Genomic DNA, 19,823 nt, shown 5'->3' with positions numbered 1-19,823 from the left:
CTCACAAGGTATGGATGTAGCAGCACCTCAAACATTGTGCTGAGTGCACCTGCTGAATATTGCACACCTCAAAGGAGCCAGGGGAGATACGGAGAACAACAGCCAAAATGATCAAAGATCCTCAGCTCCTAAGACCTGCCACCAGTTCCTCAGCTTTATGGCCCTGGGGACACAAGGATAAGCAGCATTCTCTGCCACATGGAGCACAGACCATTCCTCCACATCTTGCTGGATATTTGCCATACTTACTTGTGGCTGACTCATTGTGCTCCGAGTGACAGGAAAGTCCATGTTAAAAAAAAATAAAAAGAAGGATGCTTGACACCTTTAGAGGTGGAAGCACAGGTGCTCTCCAAGCTGAATGATATCCCACCCTGCAGACACTTCAGCCATGGTCAGCTGCAGTAAATTGCCAACACTCAGCAGGAGTTACAAAATTCAGCAGCTGAAGAGGTTACACATGCAGCTCGTTACAACCATGCTCCCCTCATGCACCGTCAGTCCCGCTGCCTCCAATCTGACAAACTCTGGAGCCTTGCAAAGCCAGATGGGACCCCAGCAGGAAGCATTTCTATGAGACACTTAGCCCGATGGGTGGTGCTGGCAGTGGGCTAACATTTAAGGACAAGCTTTGTAGCCACTTGCCAATGCATCCGAGGAATGTTTTCTCCCCAGATATCACCCCTAAGCCCAAAACATTCCAGGAGAGTAAGCACCAAAAACTGCATCGCGGTAAGGAAAAGCAGCAACCATAGTTGGCAAGATGAATTTCACATCAAGCTTTCAGTGCTGTGTACAATGAAACAGTCAGAATGTGAATGTGATCTAAGTAATTAATGCCCTAAGCTGCTTCTAAACTCTGTTTAACTTGCTTGACATGTAGTCCTAACAACTGGAGGAGATATATTGTTTTTTCATACATTTGATATGGTTAATAACCATGTGAGCAAAGGGACAACTCAACAGAGTTCAGCAGTACATAGCTTAAAATACTATTTAAGTTCATTAAAAAAATAAAAGCCAGACTGGACTAGAACTTCAGAGAGCTTCATGCTCACTTCTGCTTGGGACAGATGGATTGGATAACATTTAGCTTAAGCTTTTAAGGTAAGACTCTCAACTCTCACCTTAACGTCACACAACTTTTATAACTTCACACAACTCGGACCATTTCTCTTGAGCCTTTTTAACCTTGAAGTAGCATGCTCCAGGAGGGAGCTTCAGTTATAATTTGCTGACTGCTACAAATCCTAGTTTGCTGCCACGTTAGTTCTAGTTCAGCACTTTGCAGTGTGTTACAATCCCATTCCAAGGGTCAAGAATCCAATAAACACCCCTTGCTAGATCTTTGCTTTGACAAAGGCTTTTTGCAAATTAATTTCATGAAGCCAAGTTAGATAAAAGCAGAGTGAAACCATCAGACTACCCTCTTCATATCTCTACATTCCCTCATAGGGATTGAGATCCCTGGCTGGATCCACCCTGGATCTACCAGTGGAAAAGAGATTTAAACTAAGGAACCAATATCTAATAAATCATTCTGAAAAAAAACACATAATTTTTATATGATGTGCTAAAAATATAAGGTCAGTTATTTTAACTTTGTTTGCATAATGAATCACATTAAGTAGTTAGAACAGAAGTACCTGAGTTCAAGGTCCCTTCCCTATGTCACTCATGCCGCACAGGTCAGTGGTCAGTGATTTGCTATTTGATGTTTGTTTTGTGAGTTCTTTATTGGCAGCGTCTTGAAATTAGAATGAAATCCAGCTGATGTTTCAAAAAAGGACATATCAGCCTTGAATGTCTCTACTGCTTAATGATCATTTGGTTTTGGCAGCAAAAGAACTACGTAGCTAAGTGCTAGACACCACACTACAGGGCAGGAGATAGGGACAAGTATTAGAAGGCAAACTGCAGGTAGCACTATGCATAACATTACTCCTATGGGACCTGAATACTCAGAGATGTCCTTTTCCAATAGTCGGTATCTTTGAAGAGTTTGGATAACCAAAGTGTGGGGTAACATGGCTTAGGAAAGATTAAAACATCTGAGATTGCTTTAAAAACATGAAAACCTGTGAACATGGCAGAAGGCTCTACACCATTAACCCAGCATCAGGACACACAGCACACCCCAGTATCTTCAGACAGCTTGGTGAGTTCAGTTCCTGCCTGATTCAAGCTCTAAAACCCCCTAAGGTCTTTAATTCCCTTCCAAACCTTTTCCCAACACAGGCTTTAGTCTAGGAAAGATGACAGACCTCTGAGGTCAGCTTTGTACACCAGTGGTTCACACTGTTACCTGACGTTTTGGGTAGGATTCCACCTCTCAGATGGCAGCTCTCCACTTTGCGGGTCATCTACAGGCGGGTGAAGAATTGAAATACATACATCTCCATTCTGAAAGACAGAAAGCAGAGTTGAGAACAGCCCAGCTCAAGGTAAAGGTCTGAAGACTCAATTCCATCTCTGGCTACGTTTGAGCAGCTTTGCCTTGTTGATATGAACACCCGTAAGTGCCAGTAAAAGTGAACAAGAACTGGAAACAGTTCTCAGTCCTTCCTAGGTCTACCATATTAATATGTTCAAAAGGTTCCCTTAGTCTGCAAATTGATATAAAACAATCTCAGGCCAAGATATTTCAGAGAATGTATCAAAGCAACCAACAATAGTAGTAAAGTCACATAAAACTAAATCAGTCTCTAGGCAGCACATACGGCCATTGTGACAGAGATGAGCTTTAGTCACACAAGACCTAAAGTAGGGTTAATTCTTTTCTTCCCCAGTGTTAACTGAGTTAGCTACAAGAATCTCTAAATTCAGGGATTTAGCACTCTATCCTAGCTCAGGTATCAAAACAATGCTTCTCCTGGGATGTGCAGAGGTTGAACAGATGGTGCAAGGCAGGCTGAGGCTGCTCCCTGAAGACGTAGCTGTTTGAAATATCAGGTGAAAGAAGCAGGAGATGCTCCCTGAAGGTTTCACAGGAAGTCCCTTCCAGCATGCAAGGGAAAGAATATTTTGGCAGCATATGGAAGCCATACAGCTACATAATCCTCAAGCTGTGTTTTACTCACCAGCTTTATAGCCTGAATATAGATCCAAAGTTTCATAATACCTACCACTTCTAAACACTAAGAGAATTGCTTTTACAGGTTTATATCAGCAACAATACCCTGACACGATTACCCCATAGGGGTACTGTAGCAATGTTCACCACAGCTGATGTCCTCCAGCAAAGCAGACCCGAGGGGCTTGTGGGGTCCCAGTGCCACCACGCAGGATGGAGTGAATGACAAGGCTGTCACTTGTCACCTTGATCTAAGGTACGGGTTGCTCAGAAGAACAAGACAAACTGAGGATCAGCTTTGTAGGAAGGAGGCTGCAAACAGGCAGCTCCCCAAGCACTAGGTCTCGGCTACGTACTGAGGACCCTCCAACACTCTCTGCCCCTGGCAGCTGGAGCACAAAGCAGCGCTGCTCTCAGCCATAGCATCCGTGCCTTTGAGCCCCAGGCAGCAATCCCAGCTACAGGGAGCAGCAGCTCACCTGAGAAGCCTCCCAAACGTTTCAGCTCACTATGATTAACAATGACATTTGTTTTACAGTCAAATGAGATCCTACTTCAACGGTGGAGGCTTGTGATCGGTATCCAGAATTCGGCTATGCACTGAACCTGCCAGGTATGCTAATTTAGCAAGCCGATGTCATTTTGAAGCAGCTTTTTGTAAAGAACATAACTATGAAAAGCAAAGTAGCACCTGGAGCTGCTGAATACCCAGGCATACACTTCTGTTGCTGGAACAGTTTGTCATAACAAGACAGTTTCTTTTTCAGGACTCCAAGAGACTTGCGCAATCCATAAATATTTTTAATATAATTTTAAGGTGAAATTAACCTTACTAGTGCTAAATTATGTCTATGGCCTATTCTGGATTTATTCACAATTTCCCCTAGCCTACACAGTTTCTCCATTAAACGTCTCCCAGGAAAACCTAGTACTGACCAAAAGAAAGCATCGTAGCACACTGGGGAAGTCCCTCATGTCACGAAGAAAGCAGCACATGGACCAAGAAATATTTTGTAATGTGAAAATGAAGAGGGAAGTGAGGATGTTAGGTTTCCTTTTTGCAACAATTAATGTTACATCATTGATAATTCCAATAGGGCAGCACTGTGTTAATCTGGAAGAGCACAAGCATCATGGGGCTTAAGATCAGCATGAGATTTTAGGGATCGGTGCAGGCAAGGGGAGAGCTCATCCTACGTACATTTTTTGAAAGATAAGAACAAGGAGGATGATGTATTTATCTGCCAGAGGAAGAAAAAGTGCAGGAACTAGCCCATACTTTATTATGACAGAACCAAAACGCCTGTTACCTCAACAATAAAAACCCCAGTACTAAATGCAGTGTTACCAAAATCCAGCCAGATGACCCAAGCAAACTGGAGATAAGAAACACACAAGCTCCTCGAGTCTCTGCTCAGAACTGGAACGTCAGCCTCAACCTCTCCATCTGGTCTCACCAGCAGATTCTGCAAACTGCTACTTTCTTTCATCTTCATTACACTGAAAGATATTTTTTCCCTCCTGACAAACCCTCAAACCTCAAGCCCTTTGCTGATTTATTCTCAGTTTCATTTGGAGTTATCCCAGTGCCTCATCTTCAATGCTTAAGTGTTGTTTCCAAAACAGCCTGCAAGCTGCTTCAGATTCCCTCAGCTCCAAGAAATACTGCTATGAACACAAAGTACAAAGCTGAGAGCTGGAGTATTTGAACAGTAACCCCAAAATACACCCATCAGGTTTTGGGTTACTTTCTCCTCCTACCTTCAGTTGTTCCTAGAGCCAATTTTTCATCTTTCCACTGGGACTGGGCCTTTCCAAGATTCGGTTTGTACATACCACTTTGATAACCATTTCCCACTCACCTCCTGCATGAGAATTTCTGGATTCAGAAACAACCTCTACAGCATGGATCTGCAGTAATATGCAGGTCCTGAGATTTTCTTTATTTATAGACCAAGCTCTCATGTAACTAAAGGAGAGCCTTGAAGAGAAACACCATCTTTGGCTACACATTAGATTTGATGTCAAGTCCAAAACTCAAGCCAGGAGACTGTCAGATGGCTGATTTTAGGAAGTCCCTGGGCATAACAAGGCAATCCTCCCAAGGATCCAGTAATTAGAACAGATTACTACCCTGCTCTGCGTTGAAGTTTGGACAGGCTTCTGGTCATTTCTGCCTAAAACATCAGTGCAGTTTAGTGTGACATGAAGTGGACTCATTCTGGTTGGACATCCAGCAGCAGCAGCTTGTTAGAAAAGGGGCTTCTGAGCCCAAGGCATCAAGTGAAGCCATCGCTTGTTCACAGTGAGGAAGTGACATTCCTGTTTTGAACTGGACCCAAAGGAAGCCTTCAGAAACTCAGAGACCTGTGACAAGGTGACAGAGCTGTACTAACAGGAACACTTGTGAAAAAATTTTTAGCCTCTCAAGCTACTCCAAGCAGCAGTCCTAGCAGGCTGACACGTGGTTAGAATATTCTGAAGTGTAACAGGAACTTGACTGGCCTCCACTAAAAGCTTAAGTCAAATTTTACTCCAAAACGGGCCTTCAACTTTCAAATACGACTCGTTGAAATTGGGTAGTTTTGAGCTGATTGCACTAAGATTAGAAGCAACATCGCACCCACGAAACAAAACGCTCCTTCTCGGTGTCTTTGCACTGTTGAAGTCTGTCTTGAGCTGCTGCTCTGTAACATGACAGCTCAGCTCAGCCATGCTGACAAGCTAAAGATCACTTGATACACGAAAGCCCAACAACAAAACACAGCCTAGCCTATTTGTGGCACACGCAGGGCCATTTTGCTACGCCCAGGCAGTGGCACGGGAGCATAGCTTGGCCCCACCAGCCCCCATGCTCACACAGTGCCAGGATGCACCAGGCGTCCTCAGCACAGCACCTCCCAGTGCTCTGCTCCACGCTGCTTTCACCCTGAGCCTCTCCAAGCAGCCTGTTCTCAGCATCAGAGACGATGTTTTCAAGCTAGGGCGTGCTGCTTTCTGAAGAGCATTTGTATACAAATGTTCCCCTTCAGGAGCTGCTACGTACTGGTACCAGGATCCAATTACAGATGCAACAGCTCACAGGTGTTACCCTTTGAACATGACCCACACACACTGAACTAAGGGCTGCTCCAAGCTGGCCTGTGGACATTTAGCCCAGAGCTATCTGTTCAGTCTTCTCTGAAGAGCAACCAGGCTGCACAGGACTCCTGAAGCTGGACTCCAGCCCAGCTCTGGTTCTTCTGCAGTCAGAGTGCCCTGAGACCATACCCCTTCATTCGCAGAAGATTGTTTCTTGTTTCCCTGTTATACCTTGTTGCATCACACAAAACAGTGGGATAAGCCTTGAACTGTGTACAAACAACCACCAGTTGCTTAAGTATCAAAGTAGGGTAAGACACCAAAGACCAAACCAGATTTCATCCAAAAAGCCCTTAAAATTGCCAGCACTTGCAGTACAGTGCTTCAGCTGGGGCTGCAGGCTGCAATTGCAGGTAGGAGAAATCCCTGCTTGCAAGAACAGCTTTTCCTACAAGTTTTAGGATTAACTGTTGCTGAAGCAGAAACCTGACATTTAATACAAACAGCTTACCACTTTAGTTATGGCTAGAGATATTTAATACCATCCGTATTCCATAAATTTAAGGACCTAAAAAGCCTTCTCACACATCTAGGAAAACTTCTTTCAAAAGCCTTACCTCATAAATGTTGGGGTGCCACATTTTGGTCAGGAATCTGAAGGTAGGTGGTGAATATGGATAATCAATAGGAAACTTAATGTGAGCCTGGAAAAATAAAAAAAATATTTTAATTAGGAGACAGCACAACAGGAGATCAGCAAGCTACCATGACAATGAAAAAGTGGAAAATGCATATTCAAGTCAGGCCATTGAGCAGATCATTTCACATACCAGTGCCCATGTGGAGCCACAATACAACCCTAACGTTTCTTATAAGCAGAACAGTAACTAAACAAGAAAACAAAAACCTAAATACCTGAGCCTTTCCAGCCCAGGTCAGTCCTGAGAACAAGCCAAAACTTATTTTCCACATCCTGATTCATGCAGCACTATCCAGCAACTGTTGCTCAACAGGGCAAAATAGATGTGAAAAGACAAAGATATTGTTTGCTTGCTGGGTTCAGAAGGAGGCTAAAACCATTTGCCATGATGAGAAGCCCTGTTTTACGTGCGCCAGTGCGAAAATTTTAATTTAATCTTTCCAGAGGGAAGATTTGTTAAACGCTTGCTTAACTGACACCCAGGGCTTTTTGCCTTTCTTGTGAGAATAAAACTGGTCCATCTACCTGGGTTCTTGACATCACACTTCTTGCCACAACAAACAAGCCTGAGTGCTGTTTGTGTCTGTTTAATAAATCCGTGCAACCCGATGAACCAAACACCAATGAGACAGGATGGTGAGCGCTTCCCTTCCATACACATGAGGTCGGCAGACGGCGGTGGGGCAAGACTGAGATGAATCAGTTGTGCAGAGGCTGCAGAGATCCCAGTGCTGGGTATGACTGCTGGATATGACTGTTGTGCTGCCCTGCCACTTGCAGCAGCTGGAAAAGCCAGCCAAGTAGGGAAAAAGGGCTGAACCTGGACAGGTTAAGAAGCACCCAGCCCAGGAGGTGGTCGCTGACCTTGTTCACAGGACAAGGTATGGGAAGGTTTTGTCCCAAGTCCCAGAAACGTAAGCAGGCAGGCAAACAAATTCAATCACGAGCAATTAAGCAGCTGGCTACAGTTTTACTTACAGACTGGCATACGCCTTTGCATTGTAACCCAGCTTTTATCGGGCCAAAGTGCCGGGGAGCCAAGAACAGAAGGTTTTCTGTTCAACTTTATGAAACAAGCTGAGCAGCTCACATGGCTTTACGTGCTGCATGTCTGCTGGTGCTACTGGCGGCACGTGGGTCTGTTACGGCAGCATCAAGTCCTTCCACCACAGGAATTTGCCCCAGCATGCTCACAAGCAAACGATTCAGGATTTGCTTAAACAATCCTAGCCCTCGGTTTAAGGTCAGTTACGTGAATGGCACTGCTCCAAGAGAGCAGGCAAATGCCTGTTATCACCACACCACTGCAGAAATAAGCAGCTGCTGCAGTGAGACAATGCCTGGCTCCAAAATGTGCTGCCCAGGACCGGGAGCAAAGCAGAGATTTACCAAGGGCAGGGGAGCTTTACTTCACCTCAAGAGCTGCATCTCGTAGCTGCAGACTTCTCGGGACCACTGGGGTTTTCCCAAGCCCATTCCTGTGCTTACATGCAGTTTCAGGAGATCTGAGGCTTGAAACAGCCCAAGGACTGAGATTAAAAATACAAGAAACAACAGAACTCAGGATGGGGCTAGCTACAAGATCTCTTGGCAGGAGCTACATGCTTGTCTTCTACACAGGTATAGTTACTAGGCAGCTAAAAAGCCTTGCCAGCAGCTTATCAGCATCATCTTCACACCCCGTATACACGGCTGGGGGCTGAGGAAGCAGGTCCCACCCCTCCCCACACAGCCCCTCTGCTCCCACATCCCACATCCTGGGATGAAGCCCTCAGGGCTGGGTGAAGACCTCTGGGAAAGCTGAGCCATCCAGCACCCATGGGCTCTGTGCATGACGGCCATGCAGACATTATATGCTCTAGCAGATGGTTTCCAACTTCTAGATCCTGTTCTGTAGCCACAGCTCCGCAATAGAAAAGGGCAATCTGCCTGCCTGCAACAGCAAATATTAGAGAACTAATGAAAGTTGGTGTTTTGCCATGGGAAGGATGCCTCCTGAGCTCTGGCACCAGAAAAATGCAACTGGAGAGAAATTAGAGGAGTCTTTTCTGCTCATGCAGAAGCAGCCGAGAGCCAAGCTTGCCTGTAGCCACTCGCATGTTTGGGGGACTCACAGGGGCACGCTATCTGTCAGTGACAGTAGCTAGCCTGTGTGTTTAGCACGTCGAGATGCTGTGCTGGAGCACAAAGCACACGGAGCCTCTGTACAAAGCCTGATTTCAGAGCCACAAGCCCCTGAATTCAGAAACCCCACATTACAAGCAGGAATTTTCTAAGAAGCGCCACTTTCAGGTCCCTGCACTGAGATCATTCAGAAGCTGAAAAGCGAAACCAACAGTTTTCCCAGAGCATTATAAATAGGTCCCGGAGGTTTACTCTGTCTCTTCTGCAACACAGGCTATCACAGGAAGTTACGTAGAGCTACTCTGCACTCGCTGAATGCTGTTTGAGTTTCTGGAGGGTTAAGTTAGCCAAGAAATTCCAAAACAAACTGCAAGACTGCTTGCACAGACACAACAGCCACGGTTACAAGTCAGGTTTCTTCCCCCCTACTAAAAGCCCAATTCTAAACATATTAAGAGGCAAAAAAGGAACTGAAGTAGGCAATAACCACATTTTCTTTTTAATAAAGCAGTAGCAGTTTCACCAATCTAAAGCCAGTTCAGCTCCGAGCTGCTTCCCACAGCTGGCAAGCTCAGCCAGGGGCTGCCACACACCCAGTGTCAGAGCTGCAGGGCAGCTCGCTCCCAGCCTGCTTACAGCCAGGTGAATTTAGGACCCCGGATTTGTTGCCATCCACACACACCTTCAAGCACCCAGCCGTTACTGCATTTACCTGTTTGACTCCTCCAGCTGAGCTTAAACTAGCCAGCGATAACCCTGATTTCAGCTGCCATCTCACCACAAAATGCATTTGACACCACAAAATGCATTTGATGTGGGGATGGTGGACTGATCACCCAACCCATTCCCCTTTCCCCAACTTATAACTGGTCATATGTATGGTCCCTAAAAAGAATAAGTTAGAAACCATTTTCCCAAGCTACTGCAATGAGAACTGCAACCCTCAAGTCGCAGCTTTTAAGGTTACTGGGACACCACACTCATTTCAGCTGTTTTCATATTTCACTGCCTTGCTCCTTAGCATTGCCAATGGTGATCACACTTCAAATTTCAGTTTCCTTCAGTCTCCAGCTTTGGTAAGGCACAGCCACAGTGAAATCCATATATGCTGGAAAAATAAAATCCTACTTGATATCCATGTTATCAGCCTGAAAATGGAAACCTAGTGTTTCTGCCAACCACTGGATTAAGCCCTGATAGCCATTATGAATAATTACTGCAGCGATTCTGAGTTTCCAGAGGTCTTGCCATGTACTTGAAGCAACACTTACGAATTAATACCATCTCCCTCTTGCTGGGAAACACTAACACGAGCAGGATTCCTGCCTAAATTCAGCTGTCTAGAAATTCAGTATTTATTCCAGCTTACAAAATATGACATTTTGTAGTCTGACACTGACTTATCCTACTCCTCTCATGCTGGAAAAACCCAGATGCCTTGTTTTTAAGGCAGCGATGGTAGGAACAGTGAATCCATCCTATCTGTCCTCTGCAGAAAGGCGACGGGAGGGGGATAAAACAGGGGGAGCACCCATTTCCTGGAAAGCCACCAGCGTCACAACAACTGACCTGATTTGGGGATATCAGGGGAACCAGCAGCTTGTTACAGCAGCCAATGGAAACTGCAGCTGCTCGATGTTTCTGACAGTGCCTGGCAAAGATAGTTTTTATTTTATAACATCGCCAGCTTAGCGCAAGCCTTATGAACACACACAATAGCAATAGAAGCAAGCACCCTCTGAAAACCCAACAAACTGAGATATAAAGGAAGAGTTGGATTTTTATTTTTTTTTTGTGCTTTTTGGTAATGTTTTTGTGATGGTCTGCTCCAGCCAGCCCAGAGCCAAGCTCCTGCAGGCGGTGTGCAGCTCTTACCTCCTGCAGATCACCCCCGTGCCCAGACAGGAGCTGCAGCCCTTGCAGGCAGCACAAGGTCTCCGCATTGTCCCTTGCCCACAGGCAGAGCCAGGCTCCTCACTGCACACATCACAGCTTTCCGTAGCTGCACTCCTAATGAACATCTACTGCCAGCACAGCACTACCCACACCATGCATTTAACACAGGGGAAAGGCAGCACGAGCAGAAACTACAGACTGCTACTGGGTTAAGTGTTAATATCTAATCCCACAAAACGCCCTTTATTGCTCCTAGCACATCGAGCGTTTATACAATTCATCTAATGGATTTTCTTCTTCCATATTAAGCCTGGATTACTGCATGCAGTATTAAATACCATGTGCCGGAAAACACGTTTAGTGGAGGTCAGCAGTAAGTCCCACCAGCCTGTTTCAAACATCAGTGAGGTTTCAAGCACCCCGCAATCGGTTCAGCTTCAGAACTGGAAAGGCAGCACTGACGCCAGCTGCATTACATGATCAGTTATTAGACCAGGGAACAGCGACCGGAGGAGCAAAGCTGCTATTTCAGCTCCAGATCCTGTGACTTAGGACCCAAGTAGTTCCCTGTGGTAGAGCCGGGTGCTACCCTGGTGCTTTAGTCCTCGCTGGCATGACTTCCCTGCAGTGCCATATTGCTGTGTTGACATTCATTGTGCTTTTAGAGAATTAGGACCACATCTCTGACCTAAGTTAGGAGGTCATAGACCAGGTGAATTAAGACTTACAGTCCTGAAAGCTCCCTTGTTGCTGCAATGGCCATATGGACATTAACAGCAGATACTTTATATTCTGTATTACCTGAACTGTTTCACAGGGAATTTAAAATGCCAAAGACCTGACTGTGAAGAGTGAGCTGGAGCTCACAAAAAGGACATTAAGCTCCTAAACAAACAAAAAAAATTAGAGCCACAAGTCAGTATGCCAAAGATGAGTCGAAGTGAGGTTAACTCAGACAGGTTTGACAGGCAGAGGAGCCCATCCTTGTTTCATACAAGTCGTACCTTATATGTAGTTCCTAATGTAGTTATCTAAGGCATTACCAAGAGCTTTCAGTGAACGATTGCTCAGACACAAAACAGATTTTCTTTTACCAAAACTTCTTGTAACAGTAAAATGTTACTGATAAATCCCTGTAGTTGCATCCTCATGAAGCTGAGACTGAGTCACACAACTCAGAGCAAAGCAGCCAGCCTGGCCCACGGTCCAAATAACAATCACACCTTTAAACAGGGGCTTTGAGCCACATATTGGTCTTTCACTCCCTGGACCTGAAAACAGAGAACTAACCGTAGACATGATGCTGGGGTTGAGCTGAATGGCAGCGGAGGGGCTCCCCACAGCCCTGTTCAGCTGGTTTACATCCCAGCTCCTGTGATCTCACACATCCACACTCTGCTGTCTGGGGCATCCCAAGGGACCTGAGTAAATAAAACTGCTCTAAACAATGAAGTCAGTCAGAACAAGCAGTGCCTGGAAAACAGACCATTTTCTTCTAGCGTTACTCAAAAGACATAAAAGCTCCCCCCCCTCCTTTTTTTTTTTTTTTTTTTTTTTTTTTTAATATTGTCTGTTTGATATCCTAGAAATTCAGCCTGGAGACTTTAGCCTCCATGGTGGTAACTCCTCCTGACAGCTGCTACTCATTCAGGGATTGAGTTAGCCTGCACAAGTCAGCTGCACTTAGGATCTCAAGCAGTTCAGAGAATATATTTCCTTCCTGCAGGAGTCAATACTGCAAGGATAGTCCATGATATTGCCCCGCTAATTGAGACAGCCACTTTGGCTCCTGCCAAAAAACACTCCTCGTCCTCCCGGGCTCGGGAACATCCAGCTGCAGACAGGGCAGCTGTTAGCACTCGCGTTCTGGAGAGCTTGCAGGGGGACAGAAAGACAGGGCCGGGCTGAGAGCTGAATAATAGTTTCCCTTGGCAGCAGGCCACCCGCACGCTTGTGGAGCTGTCCCCCCAGTCACACAGCCTTGCCAGCGAGGGGACAGCAGGCCCTCCACCGCCTGCATACAAGTCAGATCTGCCATGCCCCACCTCTCAGGCAGAGAGGTTTTTCCTGCCCCAGCTCCATGCCCCAGGAGAGTAATGGCCAAGCCAGTGTCTCAGAGCAAGTCAGGCTTCTGATCTCCTTGGTACATGTGCCTAAGAGCGTGTTACTTTGACATTTTTTGCCCCAAACTGCTGGCCATTTTCCCCAGAGCTCAGGCAAATGAGCAGGTACCAGCAGCAGCATAACAGCCAAGTGCCCTCCCATTACTGTTCTTGTCCTTTTGATTTCACATGGTGCTACAAAACCCACCAGACTTTGTAGGTATCATCCAGAAGATATGCTGAGTTGGAACAGAAGAACCATCAAAGTATTTCTCTAACCTGTCCATTTTCCACTTGGTCTTTGCATTTGTCTGCCAGCTCAGCACAGAAAAGGCAGCTACCAGCAGCTATATAGGACAAAAGCAAACAGAACAGCTCAGTCCTCTTCTGTACTGCTAGCTGCCAGCCCAACAGCTTTGCTGAACTTCCCCCACATAGCTGAGTGCTACAGCAATTTCGTATTCCCACCCGAGAAAGAGAATGCCATAATGAGGTTTCTGTATTTTCCTGGGAATTTCCGTGCTGAAATATTACTTCATTCTGCCTCTAATTCAGCCTTCACGACAGGAGCAGGCCTGATTAAGAGTGACAAGACTGAAAAGATCAGAAATTCTGACGGGCCAGATGTGAAAGCTTTTGTGATTGCTGAAGTCCTCACGCTGAGACTCTGCTCCTGGGTCTGATGACTCCGCCACTTTCCCTGCAGACTGTACACAAGCTGCATGGCATGAAGTCAGGTTCACTGGGTGTGCATTATGCGGAGAGGCTGCTCTGTGTGACTATTTTCTGGGCAGAAACAGTTGACTCAGTTCTTACTTATATCTGTACTAAAATACTGACTTCCCCATTAGGACAGGATAGGAAGAATAAATCCTAGTGTGTGAAGCTGGAGTCTCTCTCTGGTGTCTAAGTCTCACTGAGGGAGCTAAAGATACTCGATGCTGCTGTACCTGTTGGGTGCTTCCTGTTGTACATCTCCACCTAGGTCTCTGCTTTAAAGAGAAGCTGTCCCTTGAAGGAGTCCTGCTGTAGGTGTACCTGGTACCTGACCTGCTCAGGGCTGACACTAGCTGAGCTGTTCTAGAAATGGTTTGTGTCCACTCCAGGGAAAAAGACAAACATCACCACAATTTTCTAACTCTATTAGCAGAAGTAATAGAGTTTTGCTGGAGCAGTGGCAGGAATATTTGAGGCTGCTTATTCAAAGTATCATGCTACGTTGCTGGCATCTCCGGCAGCATGTGTGGAAGCCCTCCAGTTAAGCGTGCATGAGGTTGACATTCTGGGCATCTGCCTCCCCTTGCCAGGCCTCAGGGCCCAGCAGATTGTCTCATTATGAGCTGCATTAGCCTACAACATATTCAGCATCCCGTTCAATCTCACGTTTTGAACTTCCATAATCTGGGTAAATAACTTCCTGTAAGCAGATTTATACACAGACACTCCGTGCACCCATGGAGTGGCTGAACAGGAGGCAGTACGATGTACTTGGGACTTACCCTGGCAACTGCTACAGCTTCGTTTGTTCATATTCAGGCGATCAGGAGCAAACCAGACTGCTCTCACAGCCTTTTGCATCAGGCTTGACAGAGTTTCTATGAGCTCAACTATTTGTTCCATTTTGGCAGCTCGCACGCTCACTAAAACGCAGCAGATTGCTTTATTCTTCCGTGAGGCAGGCCATACAGTTTGCTTCTGCTGAGCAAAAAGATGATGTCCAAACTAGCTTGATACACAAACACCATTTGCTCCAGCCTGTTTAACTATTTTTAGACAGTTCTTTAAACAAACACCAGCCTAACCATTCATGAGTCAGTCAGTGACTAATTGCCTTGATTCTCTTCATATGCAATCCAGGCTGCATGTGAGAGGAGAGCATTCCTCAAGGGAAACCAATCACATGCTCTGCTAAAAACTCAGGGCAGGCCTCGATGCAGTCACCTCTTTCATAAGCAGCAAGGGGAAGGGAATATTTATAGCATTGCAAGTGTAAACCAAAGCACGGTGCTGCAGTGTTACACAACTTCGCATTTCTCATCACGGCAGGCAAGCAGTTCTTCAAGAGGCTTCTCAAGCTGGCACACCAGCTTTTATTTAAACAAGAGAGATGTTTGTAAAAACTGAACTAAGGAAATGCATTCCTCTAAGAAACTTACCTATGCTGGCTGCCACACAGAAGCCATCTAAGCACTCATGCAGCCATGCCTCTTGCCTTTCAGGTGCTGCACTGCCAGCTGTGAACCCTCCTGCTGGGAGCTGGTGCCAGGCAGCAAGTCCAGGCAGAGGCAGCTCGCACTTACTCAGCGGCAGCAAGCACGTCTGCTGGGCTCTGCCACTTCCAACCCAGAGCGCTAAGTACAGCAGCACCGTCTCCTAGAAAGGAGACATGGTCAGGATTGCATTAATTTAGATTTATAAGCCTGTATAAATGTAACTGTATGATGCACCTGCCTGCCAAGCGTCCACAATCTCCTCTGAGTCAGCAAGGTTTGATGCACCCCTGCAAACTGCCCCCTGCCCAGCGCCTCCCAGCTCCCTGCAGGAACTAGTGCCGTGTCAGGAGGCGTTCACCAGTGGGAAGCCTGTGTCCAAGATACAAAGGGGTATTTTCACATTATTGCATAATGATGTGCCTGTCACCTCCATTACCACAGGCTGCTTCAAGCAGATCAAGTTTAAGTTTAAGCTAAAATAAGTGCATTAGCTGATACATACCCGACCTTGCTTCCAGGCTATTGTCTCTAGGGTAACAGCGTGTCTTTTTTGTTAGTGAAGAGTCAAATTCAAGAAGCATTCAGTTTTGTGCCATTCTCTACCTCTTTTCACCCCTGCCTCATGTTTTCAGTGATTCGGAGCTCACAGCATAACAATCAGTGTGGGTTAACTCATTAGCAGCGATGACTTGGGCTTCCAGCAAACAGCACGGCGAGGGATGAGAATTAATGAGATGAACCCTCACATTTAGTCTTTTTTTTTTTTTTAAATAATAAAGAAACAAAACTCAAGTCCCAGAACATTAAAGTGCATGCATCTTGATTTGAGCTTCAGCCTGCTAAGGAAAGGGAGAGCGGCTGGAATCATATTTAATTCATTTCATGATTTCAAAGCAGACACCCACCTTATGTCAATACCAAAACATGACTTGGCAGCTCACCCAGGCCTCACGACAGAAAGCTGCTACTCCTCACTCCGAGCAGCAGTCCTGCCCCCAGCCCAAAGCACGGGCTGGACAGAAACCACCGTGGTATCAGCTCCTGCAAGCCTACGTGCAACAACTGCCTTAAAGCAGGCAGAGGACCCCCTTCAGCTCTTACACTGAACAAAAGTGGGTGCTGTGCTCACAACAAAACACTGCTGCTGCAGTCACAAGGACGAGGCATTCACCTGCTCCAGTGGCTCTGAAGTACTACTGTTATCTGAACCACATCTTGAGTGCTTTCTGCTCGGCACCATGCAGACCTCACACTTGCAGCGTGGGCCTAAGGAAATGGTTACTGAAGAGAAATCAGCTCACGTGCAGTCCTCACCTTCTGCAGAGCACTGCAAGTCACCTCCCTGTTGTAATGATCACGCCTCATTTAAAATCTAATTACAAGTGGCTAGACAAAAAGGCATCTACAAAATGGTTGTTCTTATTAATAGATGAATGCTTGAAAAGACATCTTTCAGGCCAGATGGATATACAAGAGAACACACAATGAAGTGAGAGCTAGCATTGATACTCATACCTATGTTCCAACAAGTTACTGTGTAAATGACTAATATGACATCTAGATAGAGCCAGAATCCTTACTTCCCTGAAATAACTCCCAAAAGAGCCAGCAAAAAGGTGCAAAGCAGGCTGTTTCCTCTGCAGTGCAGTACAGATGCTTAAGGTACCCTTTACACTTCTGACAAAAACAGAACTAGTACAAAGGAGTTGAGTTTGCAGACAGCCTTGAAATTCAGCTTTCATGTAATCATAAACATTCACATTAAACTGGAAGGCATACTGTCGTGGTTTAACCCGGCCGGCAGCTAAACACCACGCAGCCGTTCGCTCACCCTCCCCCCTCCCTCTCTGGGACAGGGGAGAGAAATGGAAAGTGAAGCCTGTGAGTTGAGATAAAGACAGTTTAATAAGACAGGAAAATAATAATAATAATAATAATAATAATAATAATAATAATAATAATAATAATAATAATAATAATAATAATAATAATAATACAATGATGATAATAGTACTACTACTAATAATATGTACAAACAAGTGATGCACAATGCAATTGCTCACCACCCGCTGACCGATGCCCAGCTTAACCCCAAGCAGTCCGGCCCCCCTCCCCCCGGCTAGCCACCCCTATATATTGTTTAGCATGACGCCAGATGGTATGGAATACCCCTTTGGCTAGTTTGGGTCACCTGTCCTGGGTCTGTCCCCTCCCAGTTCTTACTGCACCCCCAGCCTGCCTGTTGGCAGGACAGAGCAAAAGTCTGAGGTGTCCTTGGCTTGGTATAAGCACTGCTCTGCAACAATTAAAACATCGGGGTGTTATCAGCACTCTTCTCATCCTAAGCCAAAACACAGCATTCCACCAGCTACTAGGAAGAAAATTAATTCAGTCTACAACTTCCTCGTAAGGGGGTGTCGAGAGGCAGGAGACCTTTTCTCCATTAACACTAGTGACAGGACCCGCGGGAACGGGGTTAAGCTGAGGCAGGGGAAATTTAGGCTGGACATCAGGAGGGGGTTCTTCACAGAGAGGGTGGTTGCACACTGGAACAGGCTCCCCAGGGAAGTGGTCACTGCACCGAGCCTGGCTGAATTTAAGAAGAGATTGGACTGTGCACTTAGTCACATGGTCTGAACTTTTGGGTAGACCTGTGCGGTGTCAAGAGTTGGACTTGATGATCCTTAAGGGTCCCTTCCAACTCAGGATATTCTATGATTCTATGATTCTGTTCTAACTGAAACCAGGACACATACCTGGTAAGAGTAGCAGCCAGGAAGAACCACTTCAGACTACTGCAGGTCAAGAGGTGCTCAAGGTCACAACAGAGAAATGGAGGGGGATAGGCAAGACGAGAACACGTCAGGAGATCCGATCGTTTGGGCAGAGAAAGCTGGACTGCAGCAACAGAGCAAACTTCTGCAGTAGTGCAAGTAACAATGACTCTTAAATAGCACTAGTAACACTACTGCCTACCAGTACAGAGAAAGGAACTGGGATGAAATTAAAAGTTAAACAAGCTTTAGATATCTAAGCATACATTGCCGATATGATGCTTGATTTAAAGTGGCAGATTGAATTAACTTTGAAAGATGCTTGAGTGACAGATAAGCAATCATCCAGAAGTGTCATACCAGGATAGGGAAGGGAAGCTCTATCATAGACTGGATGAAGAAAAGCCTTCAAACAATACCATGGAAAAAAAGAAAAAGAAAAACATCAACAACAACAAAAAAACAACCAAACAAAACAGAACAATCCAAGTTGAGCAGCAAGATTAAACGGCAGAGGTAGATTCACAGGAAGAGAATTCTTGCAAGAGATGCTACAACTATGGCTATGGACATTTGTAGGAACAGCTGATGCCTGAAGAAAAAGATTTTTAGAAAACTTAGAGCAAGTTCTCTATTGTGAAATACTGCTTTCTGTTTAGAGCCTTCCGGTGAAATCTCCGAGACTTTTTTCAGGTTCACCCTTCCTTTAAGGTTTTAAAGTTTAAGGACACTAACTGAATGCCAGAAGGACAGATGATAAAACCCAGTCTTCCCAGAAGGGAAGCGTCCCCAGAAACAAGTCACACTGCTTTCCTGCAAAGACTCCTCTGAACACTCTTCCATTGATTAAATGCCATGACCAGCACACAAATACCTGTGACTGCATAGACCTCTGCAGCTTACTCCACAAGCGTGCACTCTGTCTTCAACAGCTCCAGCAGAGTGCTCCAGCACACTGCCACACTCAAAAGCTGTGGCATCCACGTGGACTGTTTGGGAATTTTAACACCTCTTCATTCAGAGGAAAGTTATACCTGCACATCTACAAAACCCAAGACCTGAGTGCAGGACTTGCTGGTTTGTACATGGAATAAACTGGGGATGTCAAAAACCAACAAAAGACAGTACAGAAAATTCACCCTTATTTATATGTTAGCCTTGAGACCATGAGGATATTCTTCTCCAGCTTACAAGAGTATTTTTTTGAAAACATAGTCCCAATGTTGTTCAGTTGTTGGATCCAAGCCTGAACCTCAGTTATGTGGCACCTGAGTTGAGATGCCTGCATCCCACCAAATTACAATGCAATAACAACCACTTTGCAGCAGAAGCTTAGTGTTTTTAAGAACACAAGTATAAATACAGCCCTGTCATGGGAAACCTACCACAGACGTGCATGGAAGTGTCTGAATCCTAAAGTTACCCGTGTGGGTAATAACAGCCTCATCTATACTGGAATAAAATACATTGATGTTAAATGAAAATTACTTACCCACACTCACATTACATATACTGTCACACTAGTTTCTGGTTAATAGTAAGCACTGCTCCAAGATTCTACTCAACATCACTTTAAAGTTCATGAGCAGTTAATGGTCTGTAAATATTTCAGATTGATGAGTCAGGTTCAGCTATACCATCAGAGTGAATGATTATTTTGATTAAAAATCAATTCATTGCTTGTGAAGAGGTGTTACGCTGACAGATTCAGACATCCGCATCCTACTTAAAGGATGAGGTGCTCCGTCACACAAACAAGTCCAAAGCAAGACTTGGAGGAGCCTCTAGTGGTGATAAAGCAGATGTGATTATGAATTAACAGATACTCGACTGTACGGGAACAACCTCGCTGACATCTGT

At 45.4% G+C, this 19,823-nt stretch overlaps 1 protein-coding gene across 1 annotated transcript in view; it reads right to left on the bottom strand.

Moving 5' to 3' along the window:
• The window catches only part of UBE2R2 (ubiquitin conjugating enzyme E2 R2), a 54,813-nt gene that overhangs the window by 6,589 nt on the left and 28,401 nt on the right, over positions 1-19,823 (bottom strand). The window contains exons 2-3 of the mRNA XM_084304837.1: positions 6,772-6,858; positions 2,306-2,403 (exon numbers count right to left, since the gene is read on the bottom strand). Coding sequence (XP_084160963.1) covers positions 2,306-2,403; positions 6,772-6,858 — 185 coding nt within the window. The remainder of the gene's footprint in view (positions 1-2,305; positions 2,404-6,771; positions 6,859-19,823) is intronic.

This window comes from Netta rufina (genome assembly GCF_964035555.1).
Source record: "Netta rufina genome assembly, chromosome: Z".
NCBI classification, from domain to species: domain Eukaryota; kingdom Metazoa; phylum Chordata; class Aves; order Anseriformes; family Anatidae; genus Netta; species Netta rufina.
This window is presented reverse-complemented; position numbering and strand designations above follow the sequence as displayed.